The 20,092-nt window shown below is 38.0% G+C and overlaps 1 protein-coding gene across 2 annotated transcripts in view; it reads left to right on the plus strand.

The window, feature by feature from the left end:
• Window positions 1-6,907, plus strand: part of LOC107776356 (protein PIR) — a 48,343-nt gene extending 41,436 nt beyond the window's left edge. For both annotated transcript variants that reach the window (XM_075226565.1, XM_075226566.1), the window contains exons 29-30: window positions 3,123-3,329; window positions 6,502-6,907. In XM_075226565.1, coding sequence (XP_075082666.1) covers window positions 3,123-3,329; window positions 6,502-6,696 — 402 coding nt within the window. In that variant the 3' untranslated portion in view covers window positions 6,697-6,907. The remainder of the gene's footprint in view (window positions 1-3,122; window positions 3,330-6,501) is intronic.
• Window positions 6,908-20,092: the final 13,185 nt, after the last annotated feature.

A 20,092-nucleotide genomic window follows, 5' to 3' on the forward strand; every position in this document is an offset into this window, starting at 1 on the left:
AATTAAAATAAACCTACTCGTATCCTAAGACCCATAACCCGCCTGCCCCAATTGTAAATTGAATTCCGAATAGATTTCATGTCTGATGGAATCTGGAATATTTCCAATAAGATTCGCTGTTTGGGCATATAGAATACGAAGTTTTCCGATTCACCCGGCTGTGGTAGGCAATGGACTTGACTTAAAAGGATTTTGAGAGAATGGCCAATCGAGTCAATTCGGTAAGATTCGTTAAGAACCCAGGAAATGAACCATTAAGGAGATTGTTGGCAATACCGAGCTCTTGTAATCTGGGGAACCGGCCTAAACTCGTTGGAATATCAATGAAATTATTTGAAATTAACATCGAGCGAGGTCAGGTTATCAAATTTGGCTATAAACTGCACCGCTTACCAGCGAAGTAATTTGAAAAATATTCAAGAAGTGTAGATTTGAACATAGAGACCAGGAGTCGGAGGAAATGGAGCCACCAAAACTGTTATCACCGATATTGAGTTTCTGCAAAGTCGAAATCCGGTAAAACTCGGTTAACTTTATGGGTTTTATGAGTCAAAGTTGCTGCTAATTTCTTGTTCTTGTCGTTGACTCTACCTCGCCTTGTTGACGCGATTTCTTCCAATTTGATTGCGGCAGAGATATTGAGTGGGAAAGTTTGATATTATGCTTGTATTGTGGTGAATTAAAGTGGCTAAAAATATGATACAAGAAATTATAACAATCCTTGAAAACTCATTTCGACACGTTACCATATTTTTTTGTGTGTTGTCTAATAAGTGATCCAAACTTTTATTTTTCGTTTTTACTGTGGATGATGTCGTGAGCTTTATTATCACCCTTTGTAAGAAAAGAATGTAGCAATCGTTGCCGGGAAAAATGGTGGAGTCGTCGGCTAACTCGGACGAGTACAAGATGAAAGTTGTGTTGGAAATTGTGAGAATGCACAGGAGAAAAATCTATTACTTAACAATGATACAATGAGCACTATATATAATACATATTTTATTCCTACTACATATGGGACTAGGACATATTCTACTCCTACTACATATGGGACTAGGACTATTTACACATAACTATCTAACACTCCCCCTCAAGCCAGTAGATACAAATAATATGTACCGAGCTTGTTACATATATAACTAATACGAGGACCAGTGAGGGACTTGGTGAAAATATCTGCAAGCTGATCATTCGACATACAAGGCCAATAGACTCCCCTGAGCAACAAAACCATGTGGCTGCTGATAAATAGAAGTTTGCCGAAGGTCGCCGGAAAAATTTGAAAATAGTGAGACTAAGCCGAATTCCACACTACAAAATAGGTTCTAAAACACCACCAGAAAACATAAACTTTTCTGGAAATCACTGTTCATGCAGGAAAAAATAAAAATTGTCAGAATTTGATATAATTTATATGGGTAGGCTCGAAATCACTGGACGAGTAAGTTGTCATGACGAAGTAATGTCAAAAAGTGGCCGGTATGGCTCACACGCGCCAGAAACGTTACTGTAGCTCGCCGAAACCCTAGTTATGGCGGCGCGTGAAGGCGCATGACTTTCTGCCGAAGCGATTGACTGGGGTTTTGTCGCCTGACTTTTCCGAACAAGATGGTAGTGTTGGTTTTCTCACAACACTTACAATGAGGAGATAACGCAAGCCAATCTTGAGTAGTCAACCAGAAAGATGCACAGTGACTGAATTTGGTCGCACAAGGGTTTCGGATCTGATGGTGGTATTGGTATATTCACAGTACCACTGTAGCAATGATGAACCCTGGGAACAAGACGAAGTTGCTGGAAAATTGCACAACGAATCGCTGGAATGACGCACAACGATAATTTTCCCACTGAAGCTCTGATACCATGTGAGAATGTACGGGAGAAAAATCTATTATTTAACAATGATACAATGAGCACTATATATAATACATATTTTACTCCTACATATGGGACTAGGACATATTCTACTCCTACTACATATGGGACTAGGACTATTTACACATAAATATCTAACAGAAATGTTTTGGAGAAAATTAAAAGCGGGTCAATTTTTGGGTTACGGGTGGGTTCAGTTAATTTGGCGTGGGTTTAAGTTAGGCCAATAGCAACATGACACGTAATAATTAATTATAGTTTTTTTTAAAAAAAAGATAGAGCCGTTAGTCATAAGGGTAGTTTTGAGCCGAATAAAAAACGGTAGGGGCAAATTTTGCAAAATAGATGGATGGAGGGTATTATTGTACCAAATTCAATAGTCCAGGGGTAGTTTTGGCCCTTTTCCGTTTAAATAACACAAAAAGTTTTGACTCCCTACTGTTACTATGGTAGACAGTAATCTTTTTTGTGTACAAATTACGCACTTGGTGCAGTTTAATGAAATCTCATCTTGCTTATCAAAGATTAAAAGAAATAAAAATCCATTCCTATTAGTTTCTGACTTCCTGCTTTTGTAATGTATTCGCTCCCTGTATTTTTTCAGAAGCTGTAAAAACAATATGCTTTTCCAGGTAGTCCAATATTGGTTATCCTCTCTAAATTAGTCAAAATTACTACTTGTAGTCCATGATAGTTTTTTTTTACAAGTACTTGTAGTCCATGTTAATTTAGTCTATTTAGCCAAGATATGATCTCTTCTGCAAAGCCAAGGCCAACATGTTTCAGCATTGGTTTTAACATATGACAGGATAACCCAACTACATTCATCAGACATATTTTTCCAAATCTGCACTACTCAACTAAAGTAGATATAATACAGAGGGACCTATAGAGTAATACCGTCATTATACAATAAGGCAGGACTCTTTATTATTTTCTTAAATTTGACAATAAAGCAAGATTTGTTAAAGGAAGACACCAATAAGAGAATATCATTACCTTTTCCCAAAAAAAAAAGAAGAGGAGGAATTAGTTATCCTAGTGTAACTTTAAGTAGAACTCTCCAATCCCTTTGGAGTCGAGGGGGTGTCGTCGAGATGAATATTCCTCATGGGAAGCCTAAAAGGTTGTTCCCTAGAACCTTAGTGATTCATGGCCAAGATATAACCTTGTTTATTAATCTGATAGTCAGAGAGTGGAAATATCTTTGGCGTCAACTGTTGATTTGACGTTGTTGTCAACTGTAGGAATACTTGGAGGAATCTGTTCAGCTACAATCCAACACTTACGAAATGTTGGGCGACTCAGTTGCTTGGGGTGGATGTACAATAATCTACCTGCTTGGCCAACAATTGCATTTTGAACTGTTTGATTTTTCCCATCAAGTCCTCAATGTTGCCGAGGTGGAGTCTGTAGCAATATCGCCAACACAGAAGAATCCTAATTTCCTCCAGGTATGAATTGTGAATTAACCAAACAAATAATGTTCTTTGTTATTTTGAACATGTGGAACTGCATCTGTAAGAATTAACACTATAATTATGTTCTCCACTTCATGATGGCTTATGTTTCTTTCAACTAAAATTATTCGTAACTGTGTCAACTAAAATTTTGCTGTGACAGCTTACTTGGCGCATAATTATTCCAACCACTGCTCTCTCTCTCTCTCTTTCTCTCTCCCCCCTCCCCCTATATATATATTTATATTAATGACTGATTTAGTATAGGTACACCAACTTTTCATTTCATATAGTTCTGAGAAAGTGAAACATACAAACTGGGAGTTGTGTTTTTAGGTGACATGCTGAAAGCCTTATAAAAACAGGGTTTTGCTTCATGCTTTGCTGCTAATACCTTATCTTTACCAACCTGCTGGGATCTTGTCATGCTGCATTAGCAAAGAAAGATTAAGGCAAAACACAGGGATATAGATATTACTCTAGAATCAAGTAATCAGGAACTAATAGAGCTTATTGACTACACTATTGTTTCTGTCATATACCTCAGAATCTCCTATATATGACTATGAAATAAAGCTTTCCCCCTCACCTTTCTTGTTGAATTGTGATCTCCTCATCTAAAAGTGTAAATTGTTAGGGAGGAACACTTTACTCATTTATTTAGGTCAGCAACATGGATTCTCATGTGTTGACCTGATTCTTTTTCTTGGGCCAAGCACGTAGAAATATTTTGAGTGATGTTTGGCGGCAAGACTTGAACTTGGGACATTTGTTTACTACTGTACCATGTCAAAAAATTTAAATGTCCAATTCAAAACCTTAAGGAAGTGGATTGAGTAGCCAAAGACTTTTATAATCCCACCTGGAAGCCCTTAAATAACTCATGATAAATTTATGACTCAACACCTGTTCGTATGTGTAAGCGGATTATGGGGTTCACACGTAAACTTTTATGCCAACTTAGGAGTGTGCCTTTTCGAAGCCTTTATAGTTTTTATGACTCATGTGATAACTATACAACTCAACATCCTCTCGCACGTGTAACCTGAACTTTTGAGCGTGACAATGAGCTCATGAAAGATTGATGCAAATCCCGTGTTGAATTATGTGATTAACTTATCTAACAACTTAAACTGTTCGATAAGGAACATTTTTATTTATTCATTTTAGGTCTGACTTGTTTCTTTTTTTTTTTTGGGCCAAACATGTAGAAATTCTTGCAAACCTAAGATAAAAATAAATGTGTTTCCTCTCTAACAATTTAAACTTTTAGATAAATTGTCACGCCCATCAGGTCTCATGGTCACCATTATATAAAAAAGTTCACATAGTTGACCCTGAAAAGAGTTCAACCATCACGTGAGGGGCGTGTTTGCAAGCCCAAAATCAATTAAAAAAAGGGTCTCCGCTCTAACAGTTTAAGCTTTAAGATGACTACAACAGCCACAATTCAATCCAAACCTAAGCTTTACATGGTACCGGTCACATATCCAAAAGAAATATTTATGTTGATTGATGTGGTAAGACTTGAACCTAGAATCTCTACGTGCTATGATATCATGTGAAAAAACTCTGACCATACAACCCAAAGCCTTAGGGTAATTGGTATAAGAGCCAAGATCTTTATAACCCTTTTAGAAGTCCTACACATCTCATGTGAAACCACTATATAACTCAACAGTCCCAGGACCTTAGTTGTGATCTCACAATAACAATTACAATCATTATAGAAGGTTGTTAAACCTAACAAATGAGATTAAACAGAATCAAAGATCTTAAGAAAGCTATCACGTGTTTGTTAAGGGGTGCAGTTATGCTCCTGAAAGCTGTTTAGCTGGAAGATCCATCAAACAACAATAACAATGACAACAACTATGCTTCAACCCTAACCTAGTTGTTGCTTCTAAGATGAATTAGGGGTTTTCTGCAATTAGAACTTCTTTAACCTTACACTACATGTAAATCTCTAACCAAACTAAAAAGACTACTGACAATCGCCAAACCTAATGTAAGTTTGTCAACAATGACCTAATCCCAACTAATTCATATTGCCTATTTTGACGACTCTCATCTTGTGATGTGTTAAGGTCTTAGAAGCCAAACATTCACTTTAATATAACATAACATTTTGGTCTCACAACTATTTCATAGATTTCTCATTCACTTTGGTAGGTATGTTCACATAGCAATCCTATAATACTTATCTAGGTCGGCCATCTTATTCTAATGTTGTATTTTCGTTTTCTTCTATTATGTTTTTCTCTTGAAACTCTGAGAAATTTGAAATGTCTGCATTTAAGCATCCAATCTTGTTTGATACTATCACTTTACTTGATTCTTCTTGTAGGTATTAAACTTGTAATGTTTATTCTGTCTTACGTAAACACTTTTTCTAAAATCTGTGCTCCATAAAATGATTCTTAGTTCAAGCTTGTTGATTCCTTCACTAGTTTCGTCAATTAATACAATATCATTTGCAAATAGCTTGCACCATGGAATTCAATCTTAGAAGTTGACCATAAAACATAAATCAGATAATGAAATAAGGGCCTCGATTCTTTTTTACTTTCACTTTGTCTCCTTTCTCAAAAAAAAAAAAAGAAAAAAAAAAGAAAGAGGATTTCTCTTTCTCATCTCATTTCCACCTTAATATTATTCTAAAAGCTTACGACAATTTGATTCAGACATTAACATCATGGCATAATGGAATATAGTGAAGATGTATTAGTTGAAATCAAGCAAAGGTGCCAAAATTAATAATAAAACAAGATCAAAACTAACACAAAATGGAAACTAAAGCACCAAAAATTCATGTATGTTAGTCTTTCAGTATGCATAATCATAGTAGTGAAGAAAATGTGGCGATGATTTCAAAAGGAAAATGGAAAATGATGGAAAACAATATAGTAGCTATAAATAATAATCGAGGGAAAGGGTAATTGTGGATTTGAAAGTCGTAGGATTTAGCTAGCAAGAAGTTCGGGTCCTAAACCAAGGGAGAGCGATTAATTTTATTTGCAAGTGTTGGACTATGGATTGCCATTTCGTATCCTTTTCAATTCTCTTTATCACTATTGTTTACACTCATTTTGGTATGTAGAATATCATATATTTTCCATCTAATCCTTTCAGCCCTACATTGACCAATCTTACTTTCAATCTAAAGGGAATTGAAGGTTTGCTAGAAGCTATGAAGAAAGCTAGGAGGCTAAATAATCACGTATTTTCAATGTTGAAAGCCCGCTGCCCATTGGAAGATAAACAGGCTTGTGCGATCAAACAAAGTGGTGCACCATTGCATCGGGTAAAATTTGAGAATACTGTGTCTGCCTTTGAAACATTGCCACAGAAAGGTGCCTGAGATCTTGCTTCTATTTTCATTGTGGGTGCTGGCATGGTATGCCCGTGTTATTGTGTATGTAATATATGTATATTGCTGTACTTGTTGCTCTGACAATGAAGGATAGTACTTTATCAGTGATGGTAGAGATTCAGATACTGTAAAATTAAGTAAAACGAGTTCATCAAAATAGTTGCTGAGGCAGCAGAATGATATATTCAACTAGTTCAAATAATGATCCGATAAATAGGTAATGGAGAAAGAGCAGAGAGTACGCAAAGACTGCCAGATTCGCTAATCTGGCGCTTGCTTCTCTAAAACTCTTAAATCGGGGCAAAATGCAACCAAAAAAAAAAAGGGGGGGGGGGGGAGTGAAATTTCCCAAGTGCATGAATGCATATATGCCAATTTGTTTGAATTCATGAGGAAGGAGAACCTTTCTATTTAAGCAAAATGGCTAAATGCATGGACCTTTGTTTAAAGCCAGAATTTTTAGAACCTGCGTTCGTTTTAGTCTTCAGAGTCTAAAAATCGTGTCAAAAGAACAGAATATTGTTTGCTCAACATCTCTTTGAGGTGCTGCGTTTAAAATTACAAAAAATAACTAAAAGAGTTTCAGCTAAATGCGCCAATAATCGTTATTATTAACCCAAAAATACAATCACAACTGTAATCTAATAACTCGCGAATGTGTTCCCTCTGGAGTTTTTTTTTATTAAAAAAAGTTGAAACTGTATTCATTCTTTAATCTTAGCCGGAGATATTCTTTGCCTAAGGGAGTTGGAGAGTCTAGCCAAAAGGACCTTATCTGTGACAATCTTGGATGGATATATATGTGTGTTAAGGAAGTTATTTTTTAGAAAATGTTTTTCATAAGTCATTGCCGTAGTGTTTGATTACCATAAAATATTTTCATCAAAATATTACCATAAAATTTGCAAAAGTAATTTTCTTTACAATTATCTTAACTTTTAATTTGATATTCTTGTTCCAACTAATTATTAATACATATTTAATACTCATAAATTTCATCAAACACAATACTTCGCTAATATTATTATAACTCTATAACACGCTTCACCCACCCACATACGTACAAAAGACTACTGTTCAAAATTGGAGGGAGAAACCGATTTTCACCCGTGTTATAAATCACAACTCCTAAATCATTTTCTATGAATTGTTGCCCAAAAAAAGGATTTACATTTTTTATTTGTTCTTCTTCCCGTAAACTGTCAATGTGAACGTTCCTAGTCTCATCGACCATTATATATCACCCATTCAAATTAATCTCTTCCATTTCCGTTCTCATAAGAACATTTTCCGTGAAAAGTATCTTTGACTAATTTCAGCCTTCTTTTCTTTTCCTTAGACAAAACTTAATTATTTCGGTGTTGTTTTGTTCAATCCTCGGTAGACAAAGTTATCCTATGGGATTATAAGTTTTATTCTAATTTAAATTTATACCTACAACTAAACTCTCGATAAAATTAATCCCAAATTCTATACTTGGATACCCCCAATTCCTGTAAGGCTGTAACCAAACGACCGCTTAGGTACAAAAAAGCCTTTTTCTTGAGAAAGCAGAGCTGGCTAAAGCTGGAAAACAACAAATGCTTTATGGTACCTTTTGCATGATTGAAGGAAGCATTTCAGGTGGAAGCTTTAACTTGTTTTTTCTAACGTTTGGTCAAGAATCAACGCCTATTATTAAACTTGGATCAATAATATTGTTTAACAAAAATTGTAAATATCTTAAGACAAAATTTTCCAACTTGTAATACTATGTATTAATCTCTAAGTACCTAAACATTATGACATGTATTAAATCTGCTTTAACTTTTGCTGAAAATGTAAACTACTAGATCTTTGGAAAGATGGTAAAATCATATCTAGTCAAAGCAGTCTCCACGGGCACATGGGTCCTTCAGATCTCTAGTGATCCGCAACTACTTTCAGCATCCTTTGTGGACATCCTACATGTATTTCACTATGAGAGTGCCTGACTGGTTGAAAGAATTAAAGCTCATAGACGGAGCTAGTATTTCAAGTTTATTGGTTTGAGATTCTAATCGGTTTAAGTTACTGAGTTCTAAATTAATAATTTATACATATTCAATAAAAAATTTAAGACAAATACAAGGTTCAAACTAAAACTATTGGGTTCGGCCGAACTCGTTGGCGACACTCTAGCTCCGCCCCAGTTAAAGCTAATACTATTGGATGAGCTTTAACGTTTAGGCTTCCACTTTTCTTTGTTTTGTTTTTCTATCCTGTGTTCGATATTTGCTTTGAATTTCGACTAATGAGGATTTGCATAGCATGTTTACAATCTATTAAAACGAAAAGTGCTTCCTATCAATTTTTTATTATTTCTAAAGCTCGAATTTGAAACCTTTAATCAAAAAGAGATTCTATCCATCCCGCTACAACCTTAAGTGGTAAACTTAGGCTCCATATTCAATAGTTAGAAGAAGTAAAAATACCATTAATTCTGATTAATTATTTTGAAGTGAATGGCTTTTGTCTATAATCAGAGTCCAGAGTGTATAAGATAAAATATGTTCATATTTTATGATCATATGAGAAAGCGACACGTGGAGCCTAAGAAAGAAGACAGTCAGGACCGAAGGCAACAATCCCGTTTATTATCGGAGACAATGATATTCATAAAGGCGAAATAAATATCTGCCACCCGATAGCATTCAATGAAGAATATTCTATAGCATTAAGTGCACGGTCCGTTACAGAGAATATGACATTCACTGCCTACCGTTACTCATTCTTCAATGGCCCTCATAATTGTCATTTAAGAGGGGCTTGATCCTAGGATCTTGTTCCCTAGGTGCGACTATAAATAGTGAGCTCTACCATCAATGTAGAGTATACGAATTTTCTGACAAGCATACACTATATTCTATCAAAAGCTCAATAATATTTTACTTTCTTGCTTATTCATATTGTTATTACTGCCTCCGGAAGCTCTGTTCCCGGAACCAATATTTTTGTTATTTTATCCCAATTTCAAGGGTAAGTCTTACTTTTTTGTCTAATTTATTTATCATTTTAGGATCAAATCGATTCACTTGTCTATAAATCACGTATAAATTCAATTGTACCATTTTACGGGTAAATAATATAGCGCCCACAGTGGGTCTTAGACAGTTGTGTAATTGAATTGATCCCTGCATCTATTACTAACTTATTTGATTCTTTGTTCTTAGCTAAAATCATTAAAAATGGCAGGTAACGGTGTCAACATCGCACAAAACGTTGGGGCCCAAGGAAATCAGCCTCAGCACGAAGATTCCATCAGCAATACCCTCAACGAGGAGGATCGAGGTTAACCCCGACAAAATTAAAGTCATCGAAGATATTCCGGACCAGCTATCAAGCGTAAAATAGGTTCAAAGGTTGACAGGGAGACTAACCGCTTTGAGCAGATTCATTTTCCGCTCTTCAAAAAAATGCCATCATTTCTTTGCACTCCTAAAAAAGAAGAATAACTTTGAATGGACCCCGGAATGTCAGCAGGCTTTGAAGGATTTGAAAGGGTATTTTTCAAGTCCTTCATTACTGTCAAAATCGGAGGAAGGAGAACAATTATTGATCTACTTAGCGGTCTCGGAGGTAGCGGTAAGTGCCGTTTTAGTCTGTAAGGGCGAAGGTATGCAATCTCCTATTTATTACGTTAGTAAAATTTTAACGGGAGCAAAAAATTGCTACCCACATCTGAAAAAATTGGCCTTAGCTCTCGTTGTCGCCGCTTGAAAACTAAGGCCTTATTTTCAATGACACCCGATAGCTATGCTAACCACTTTTTCCATATGGAGTATTCTTCATAAACCTGAACTCTCAGGTAACCTGGCCAAATGGGCAGTCGAAATGAGTGAATTCGACATAGAATACAAACCTAGGACTGCGATTAAGTCACAAGTTTTGGCCGACTTCGTGGACGATTTTAGTCCGGGACTGTTACCTTTGGCTATCAAAGAAGCAGTAATTGTGTCATAATCGACATCATGAGTTTGGACCTTGTTCACAGACGAAGCTTCCAATGTGAAAGGGTCCGGGCTCGGTATAGTGTTAACCACGCCCTCGGGAGAAACCCTAAGGCAGGCCATAAGAACTGTTCCTCTGACTAACAATGAAGCAGAGAATGAAGCTTTAATTGCAGGGCTCGAACTGGCCCAAGGACTGGACTCTGAGGTCATAGAAATCAAATGTGACTCCCAATTGATAGTAAATTAGGTCTACGGGATCTTCAAAGACAAAGAGGAACACATGCAACAATACGTAATGAAAGTCCGGGCTATGCTCGCTCGGTTCAGGGAATGGTCAATTATATACATCCCGAGGGAAGAGAATACAGAAGTAGATGCACTAGCCAATCTTGGATCGTCTACAAAAATTAAGGGATCAGCCTCTGGTACGGTCATACAACTTATGCATTCAGTATTGTACGTGGATAGCTATTACGAGGTAAACACGAGCAATTTGGTGTGGGACTGGAGAAATGAGATCATTGACTACTCGAGCACCGAAATTGCATGAAGAACCTAAGGCATCTAGGGCGCTGTACACTAAAGCAACTCGATACAGCTTCAAGGGAGTTCAATTGTACAAAATATCTTTCCAAGACCCGTTCGCCCGATGTTTGGGAGCCTCCGAAGCTATCTATGTTATGCGAGAAGTAAACGAAGGGATCTGCGTAAATCACTCAGGCGTGGATTCCTTTGTGTTAAAATTAATTAGGGCATGATACTGCTTGCCCCTGATGGAACAAGACGCCAAGGCTTATGTTAAAAAATATGATAAATGTCAACGCTATGCATCGTTGGTGCATTAACCGGCAGAGCCACTTCACTCAATTTTGTCACCATAGTCGTTCATGAAGTGGGGGATGGATATAGCCGGGCCTTGCCCCCGATAAGGTAAGATTTCTTTTTATTTTAACTGACTATTTTTCTAAGTGGGTTGAAGCAGGTCCTTATTAGAAGATCGGCAAATGTGAAGTGGTAGATTTCTTGTGAGAGAATATAATTTGCAGATTTGGAATACCAAAAGAGATAGCATGCGACAACATGCCACAATTTATAGGCGCAAAGGTCACAAAGTTCCTTGAAGACTTTAAAATCAAAAGAATCACATCACCACCATATCACCTGAGCTCAAACGGTCAAGAAGAATCAACAAACAAAGTGATTATCCAAAATCTCAAAAAGAGATTGGAAGAGGCCAAAGGCAAATGGCCCGAAGAGCTGCCAGGAGTATTATGGGCGTACCAGACAACGGCCAAATCAAGCACGGGGGAGACTCCTTTCTCTCTTGTGTACTGATCAGAAGCTCTAATCCCGGTTGAAGTAAGAGAACCTACCCTGCGATATTTTCGGTCGGACGAAGAAACAAACAATGAAGCAATGTTGGTCAAATTGGAGCTGCTCGATAAATGCAAGGACTTGGAGCATATAAGGATGGTAGCCCAAAAGTAGAGAATGGAAAGATATTACAATTGAAGATCCAACCTTCTTTATTTCAAAGTAGGAGACTTGGTTTTAAGGAAAGTAACTCACAACACCCGAGAGCTCAACGCAGGAAAGCTAGGTCCAACATGGGAAGGCCCCTACCGGGTTTTAGCTGTCACCGGGAAGGGGTCATACGAGTTGGAAAATCAAGATGGAGAAAAGTTGCTAAGCAACTGGAATGTGGCATACCTCAAGATATATCATTGCTGATGAGCCTCGCATATACTGAAAGTATGTGCTGCACTCTTTATCCCTTCGTCTAGTTTTTGTCCCAATTGGGTTTTTTCTGGCAAGGTTTTTAACGAGACATCAACGGAAAGCATACTATGAAGGAAGCTTCAGTAGAAAAAATAAGATCTTTAAATGACAAGGCACATAAGCAAAAAGCCACTACGGAGCGGTTAGATAGTCTTTTGCTCGGTAGCAAAGTTCCTATCGGGAAGTAAAGTTTGATGTCGAGCAAAGATTACCCGACCGTTCACAAGTGCAAGCCACTAGGGGATTGTTAGATAATCTTTATCTCGATAACATAAATTCCTAAGGGGAATTGAAGTTTGCTATCGAACTGAAGATTATTTAGCAATTCACTAGTGAAATCCTCAAAAGTCCAAAACTTCCAGTGTTTAAATTCGCATTCTTCACTTTCGAACATTGGGGGGTAATGATATGAGAAATGGGCAACAATGACTGCCACCTCGACCAGAATACGAAACCTGGAAACAAAGTTTTATCATCGGGACCGGGGACTGTGCGACCAGCCCGCCCCATAGAAACAAGTTATACAATTTAGCCATAAGAAATGACAATTTCTTTTTAGCACAACGAATGCTTATATACTTTTGAAAGTGGAAGGAATAAAGTAAAGTCCTTTTATTTCTATCTTGTTTCTTATCCTATCGATGAATTAATTTTATCATTTGAAAGTTAAATAAGTACTTCAAATGCTAGTGCCGTAATGAACAGGAGACGTCCTCTTCAAGAGAACCGTAAACATAAGAGGGCCCTCTCTTATGAAACCATCACGTTAAAGGGTTGATTTCGGAAGAACTTATGCCCGAAATCCAAATGCTTTCGGGGGAAAATACACCCAAAGCCTTGTGCGAATTCGACGCAAAGAGTAAAACTTGTGCAAATACTTAAACGAAAAGTACGCAAAGAGAAAAAACTTGCATGATACTTAACAAATAGATGTTTCTATTCATAATAAACGTGCCGAACAACACAAGTACAAAGATATGTGAAAGAAAAGAAAGCAAAAACTAAGTTGTTGCATCTCTAGGACCCAGAGGAAGAGAAGCATTTGCGCCCCCAGAGGAAGAGAAGCATCTGCGCCCCCAGGAGAAGTGGGTAGATCCATTGCCGGTTCAACATCTTGGCCTTCACCATTTTGGCTTTCAACATCATCACCTTCCGATTCTTCTTCAGTTACCGAAAACTCAGAATCAGAACCAGAAGAGTTGGTAGCATCAGGCCGGATCGGGAGACCCCTTCAGGCAGTTGACTCCAACTCGCGGGCCTTAGCGATTTCGGCATCAAAGTCAATTATACCCGTTTTGGCCTCTTCCAAGGTTTTTGTCCTCATGCTATACATGGAATATGTGTTTTCAACAATGAGGGAAGCCGCTCGGCACTGAAGTTCTTCTTTAAGTCGGTCAACCTCGGCAGAAAGGTTATCTCGCGCAGATCTAGTGGCACGGAGGCTGACATCAAGGTAAATAGTGTTGAATCATGGGATGACGCGTGTTCGGGGCATTAAATGCGGAGAGAAGTGCGTATAATCAACCGTCAGAAACTTTGCAGATGGGGTGAGAGAATTTCCCACCAAAAAAGATATATCTACCAACTTTCCGGTGACACAAAGTTAAGCCACCGGAAAGTAGGGGGCTATCTGTATAGGGTTAAATATGTTATTTTATGATCATATGAGAAAGCGACACGTGGAGCTGAAGACAAAAGACAGTCAGGACCGAAGACAACGATCTCGTTTATAATCAGAGAAAATGATATTCATAAAGGCGAAATAAATATTTGTCACCCGGTAGCATTCAATGAAGAATATTTTATAGCATTAAGTGCACGGTCCGTTACAGAGAATATGTCATTCACTGCCTACTGTTACACATTCTTCAATGGCCCTCATAATTGTCATTTAAGAGGGGCTAGATCCTAAGACCTTGTTCCCTCGGTGCAATTATAAATAGTGAGCTCTACCATCATTGTAGAGGGCACGAGTTTTCTGACAAGCATATACTATATTCTATCAAAAACTCAATAACATTTTACTTTCTTGCTTATTCATATTTTATTACTGTCTCTGAAAACTCTGTTCCCAGAACCAAGATTTCTGCTATTTTATCCCAATTTTAAGGCTAAGTCTTACTTTTTTGTCTAATTTATTTATCGTTTTAGGATCAAATCGATTTGTTTGTCTATAAAACACGTATAAATTCAAATGTACAATTTTACGGGTAAATACAGAGTATACTATACATTTATAAAATCTGCCACGTAATCTGTCAACATGCAGAAAAGCCAAGAGTTGTCTAGGGATTATACGGCCGTAGGAAGATATCAAAAAGACAGGGGTCAAAGACAGGCAAAGAACCAGGGGTGTGTTTTCTTGTAATATAGGACATTATTTGCTCCATATTTCAATAAAGTAAAAAATGCGAATGAAGTTATCAAAACAAGAAGAAAAAAAGAAGAAGAAAAAAAGAAGAAGAAAGAACAAAATTAAGAAGTTACTTTGACAAAAACTTAAAAGGAAAGTCGACATTCTTCTAAGGGGAAACACAATTTTCATTATCCCATTTGAAATATCGGGCCCTAAAATTTAGCCAGAATATGAAGTAAAAGATTGGGAGAAATTATAAGATTTATAAAAAAGAAAATACTTAGACATTTTGTTGAAAAGTAGGCAAGAACAACAAATGTGATTTCTCTTCAATAATAAGAGAGAGAACAATAAATGTGAGACACATCCGCGAGTTGTGCTACCACAAAGTTATTACATTTCACCTAACTTCTATTACTTTCTCCGATCCGTAATAAGTGATCAATTTATTTTGGATACACCCATTAAGGAAACACAATATTCTAGATAAAAATAGTTAGTGTGATTAAATTACCCTTAATTAAATATTCCAGTATAGTTAATGCGATGAGTAAAAGACTTTTTAGAGATACGTACATAATGGTAATTTTGAAAAAACACATTGAATTTTTTCTTGATTATATAAATGGACACTTATTTTGGACTAAAATAAAAAAACAAATTGGTCAGTTATTATGGACCGGAGAGAGTATCTATCTATATAATATTATAAAGGAGGGACTAAGAAACGGTGATGTGGCACTCTCCTTGAGCAGAATTCATATCATTATTTTTTACAAATTTTTGATTTTTTACCCCTATTTCTCTATTTAAGTGCCGTTTAAAATTAAAAGATCAACCAACGGTTAAGTACCGAAACAGCACAACCTTTAAAGACGCATTTAATTAATTAGTTTTCTTCTTTAAATAATATAATCATGAAGAGAGAATGACAACAGAATTCTAACTTCCATTGACTCCATGCACCCATAACCTAGCGTTTCAAGTAATTCATAACTTTTTCTCTAGCTTTTCTTTCTTCAACCACATGCGGGTTTTCCCCTGTTGTTTTCAAAAGTTACCTTCATTACATAATCTTCCTTATTTCTCCCATTTCTATTCATACCACCGACTCAATGTGCTAATGTTCTACTATTCTGTACGGCCAACAATAATCTTTTAAAATTCGTCTGCCCATAAACTTATACTTATTGATTAAGGATTATCCACTTACAACGGAATTGTCGAGAAAATATATTCAACGAGGTGCAGGATTGCATCATTGTAAAATTGTTAATGGTGATAAGAATGATGCAGAGGAAGATATAGATCCATATGGAGGATTGTCTGATAGTAAACAAACTTTAGTTTATACAACTAAAGAAAAACTTGTGTGTACGGTCAGAACCGATTGAGTCAGTCGTACGGACTGATTGAGACGGTAATACTTCGATCGAAAGGTATCTACGTAAGGTCAAGTCGAGGTCCGAAGAAAGGGGCTTTAGGATTCGAGCTCCAAGTCCGATCAAGGATCAGTTCGGTATCATTATCGGGCCCATGACCAAATCGAACTACGAGGCAAAAGGTTGTCAGAGATGCACAGACCGACCAACACCCATCCCGAATATCAAGACTCCGAGTCAGGATCAAGCTCGAGTCAAGGCCAATGGCTCGACCCGATATCGAGTTCGAGTCAGTATCGAAGCTCACAGACAAGGCCGTTACAGCCGCACTAAGGGAGAAAATCTTGGCGGGAAGTAGGGAAAAGATAATACATCACGGGTTCTCCACTACATATTTTTTATTATTGTATATAAAGTAGGAGCCCTCTACTATAAAGAGGGGGATGAATTGTAAGCAGAGGGAGATTGGAACAAAAGATTTTTTCTCATATTGAAAGATATCCCCTTGTGTTTATTTCCATTTATCTTATTCGTCCTTCTTCTCACTATTCTCATTCTCATCGTCAAGAATACACGTATTTCTATTTCTCTATACGATTTGTATCAAAATATATATCATATCCTTAGAACCATACACAAATTTAACTCTATCGAATTTTTCGGGTAAATAATTTGGCGCCCACCGTGGGGCTAAGGGTAACAGTGGTTGTTTGATACAAATTTGCGACACACACCAGTTTACAACTTCAAATCAACAATGGCAAACCTTCGATTGATGGCTTTACCTATCGACCACGAAACCAGCCTTCAAGATGAAACCAACAACTTGACACCCAGGGCCGGAAGGCGAATTAACGATGTCACAGAAGCTCGAGTCGAAGTACCGCTAGATGTCAATTCACAAGTGGCTCTTGAGGCGAACCAACGTTCCGAACCGGAAAAAAGCATTCAGGACAGTATTCGATCCGTAGCTCGAGACACCCATAACGTGGAGGAAATCGGAGTCAGCTTACGGATGATCTTTGAGATGTTACAAGCCCAGCAAAAAGTGATAGCTCAGTTGCAGAGCCAAACTCAGGTACAAAGCAGGTCGGAGCCCAATCCGCTTCGAGAAATCACCCACAGAACGGAACCAGCCATAGTGAAGTCAAATGAGTAAGAATTGGGGGCTACTCCCAAAATTACTAAATTGCTCGAGGAACTCATAAAACGAGTTGAAGCCAACGATAAAAAAGTAGAAACATATAATTCCAGGGTCGATCAGATCCCAGGAGCTCCACCAATGATAAAAGGGCTAGATTCGAAAAAAAATCATTCAAAAGCCTTTTTCCTTGAGTGCAGCCCCAAAACCAATCCCCAAAAAATTCCGTATGCCCGAAATACCCAAATATAACGGAACGATTGACCCCAACGAGCACGTCACTTCTTACACGTGTGCCATCAAGGGCAATAATTTGGAAGATGATGAGATCGAATCTGTATTATTGAAAATATTCGGTGAAACCTTGTCAAAGGGGGCAATGGTATGGTTTCATAATTTACCATCTAACTCTATTGATTCTTTTGCTATGCTTGCAGATTGCTTCGTAAAAGCACACGCCAGAGCCATAAAGGTCGAAACTAGAAAGTTGGACATGTTCAAGGTAATACAAAAGGATAACGAGATGCTAAGGGAGTTCGTATCTCGTTTTCAAATGGAACGAATAGATCTGCCACTAGTCACAAATGATTGGGCTGTTCAAGCTTTCACTCAAGGTCTAAACGAGCGGAGCTCGATGGCTTCACAACGGCTGAAGCAAAATCTGATCGAGTACCCAGTTAGTACTTGGACCGATGTGCACAATCGATATCGGTCCAAAATAAGAGTCGAAGATGGCCAGTTGATTTCTGATAAAATGGTAATCAACTACCAAGCAATTGGAACATGTAACGCCTAAAACGATACTACTGTTGAGTATCTGAGGCCTCTTTAAAATCAACCTCGTATACTGGGGGCTTTATCATTGAACGCATCTGTGATGATTATCAAGTTCGGTGCAAAGGAAGTTACTTCGTTATTTCATGAAAAACAATGTCTCGACAGGAAACAATGTAAGAGCCAAATGGTCAAAACGAACCATGCTTATGTAGCTGGCCCAAGCCCTGACGCAAAACATAAACACATGTATAATGACTTGCAAAGAAAGCCCACTTCTTTACCGATATTATATGTTCAAGATTTATTATGCAAATAGGATCGAGTTTGAGCAAGCGCTCACTCGACCATTACACCTACGGGCTACATTATTTCGAGTTCGAATCATTCACTCGACTACTAAGCCTACGGGCTATTTTTATTTCGAGTTCGAGCAAGCACTCACTCGACTATTACGCCTACAAGCTACATTGCATCGAGTTCGAATCATTCACTCGACTGCTAAGCCTACGGGCTACTTTTATTTCGAGTTCGAGCAATCACTCACTCGACCACTAAGCCTATGGGCTACTTTGACCATTACGCCTACGGGCTACATTATTTCGAGTTCGAATCATTCACTCGACTACTAAGCCTACAGGCTACTTTGACTATTACGCCTACAGGCTATATTGCATCGAGTTCGCATCATTCACTCGACTGCTAAGCCTACATGCTACTTTTTTGCTATGAGCTACTTTTATTTCGAGTTTGATCAAGCACTCACTCGAACATTATGCCTACAGGCTACATTATTTTGAGTTCGAATCATTCACTCGACTACTAAGCCTACGGTCTACTTTTATTTCGAGTTCGAGCAAGCACTCACTCGACCATTACACCTACGGGCTATATTACATCGAGTTCGAATCATTCACTCGACTACTAAGCCTACGGGCTACTTTTATTTCGAGTTCGAGCAAGCACTCACTCAACTATTATACCTACGGGCTACATTGCATCGAGTTCGAATCATTCACTCGACTGCTAAGCCTACAGGCTACTTTTATTTCGAGTTCGAGCAAGCACTCACTCGACCATTAAGCCTACTGGCTACTTTGACCATTACGCCTATGGGCTACATTGCATCAAGTTCGAATCATTCACTCGACTACTAAGCCTACGGGCTACTTTTATTCTGAGTTCAAGCAAGCGCTCACTCGACCATTACGCCTACGGGCTACATTATTTCGAGTTCGAATCATTCACTCGACTACTAAGCCTACGGGCTACTTTTATTTCGAGTTCGAGCAAGCACTCACTCGACCATTACCCCTACGGGCTACTTTTATTCCGAGTTCAAGCAAGCACTTACTCGACCATTACGCCTACGGGCTATATTATTTCGAGTTCGAATCATTCACTCGACTACTAAGCCTATGAGTTACTTTTATTTCGAGTTCGAGCAAGCACTCACTCGGCCATTACCCCTACGGGCTACATTATTTCGAGCAAAACTACTCATTTCTTTGAATTCAAACGAACACTTGACTATTTAAGCTGAAGGATGTTCGAGCCCGATAAAGCAAATGGGACTACCCACAAGGCCCGAAGGCAACCGAGATTAAAATTCAAACTATCTATTTAGTTTGAAAGGCTATTTTACTTCAAAAGGAAGAAAGATTTATATTTACAAATTTTTTGTACAGAGGCGGCTACTCTACCAAAATGAAGTTCTTTATACAAAAACTGAAAGCGGTATCAAAAGAACGCAGCAAATGACCTAAGGCCCTAAATGACTCAATCTTCATCGGAGGTCGTATTCTCGGCATCGTCCTCATCTTCAGACTCCCCCGAGTCATCGGAGTCCTCCTTAGGAAAGGCCAACCTCCGAGCTTTGTTCTCCTCCACCTTGGCAACTTCAATCTCGGCCCCAATATCGAAGCCTTGAGCTCTAACCTCCTCGAGAGCCTCTCTCCGAGCTTTCCATTTTGCATGTTCG

This window comes from Nicotiana tabacum, chromosome 12 (assembly GCF_000715075.1).
Source record: "Nicotiana tabacum cultivar K326 chromosome 12, ASM71507v2, whole genome shotgun sequence".
Taxonomy (NCBI): Eukaryota; Viridiplantae; Streptophyta; class Magnoliopsida; order Solanales; family Solanaceae; genus Nicotiana; species Nicotiana tabacum.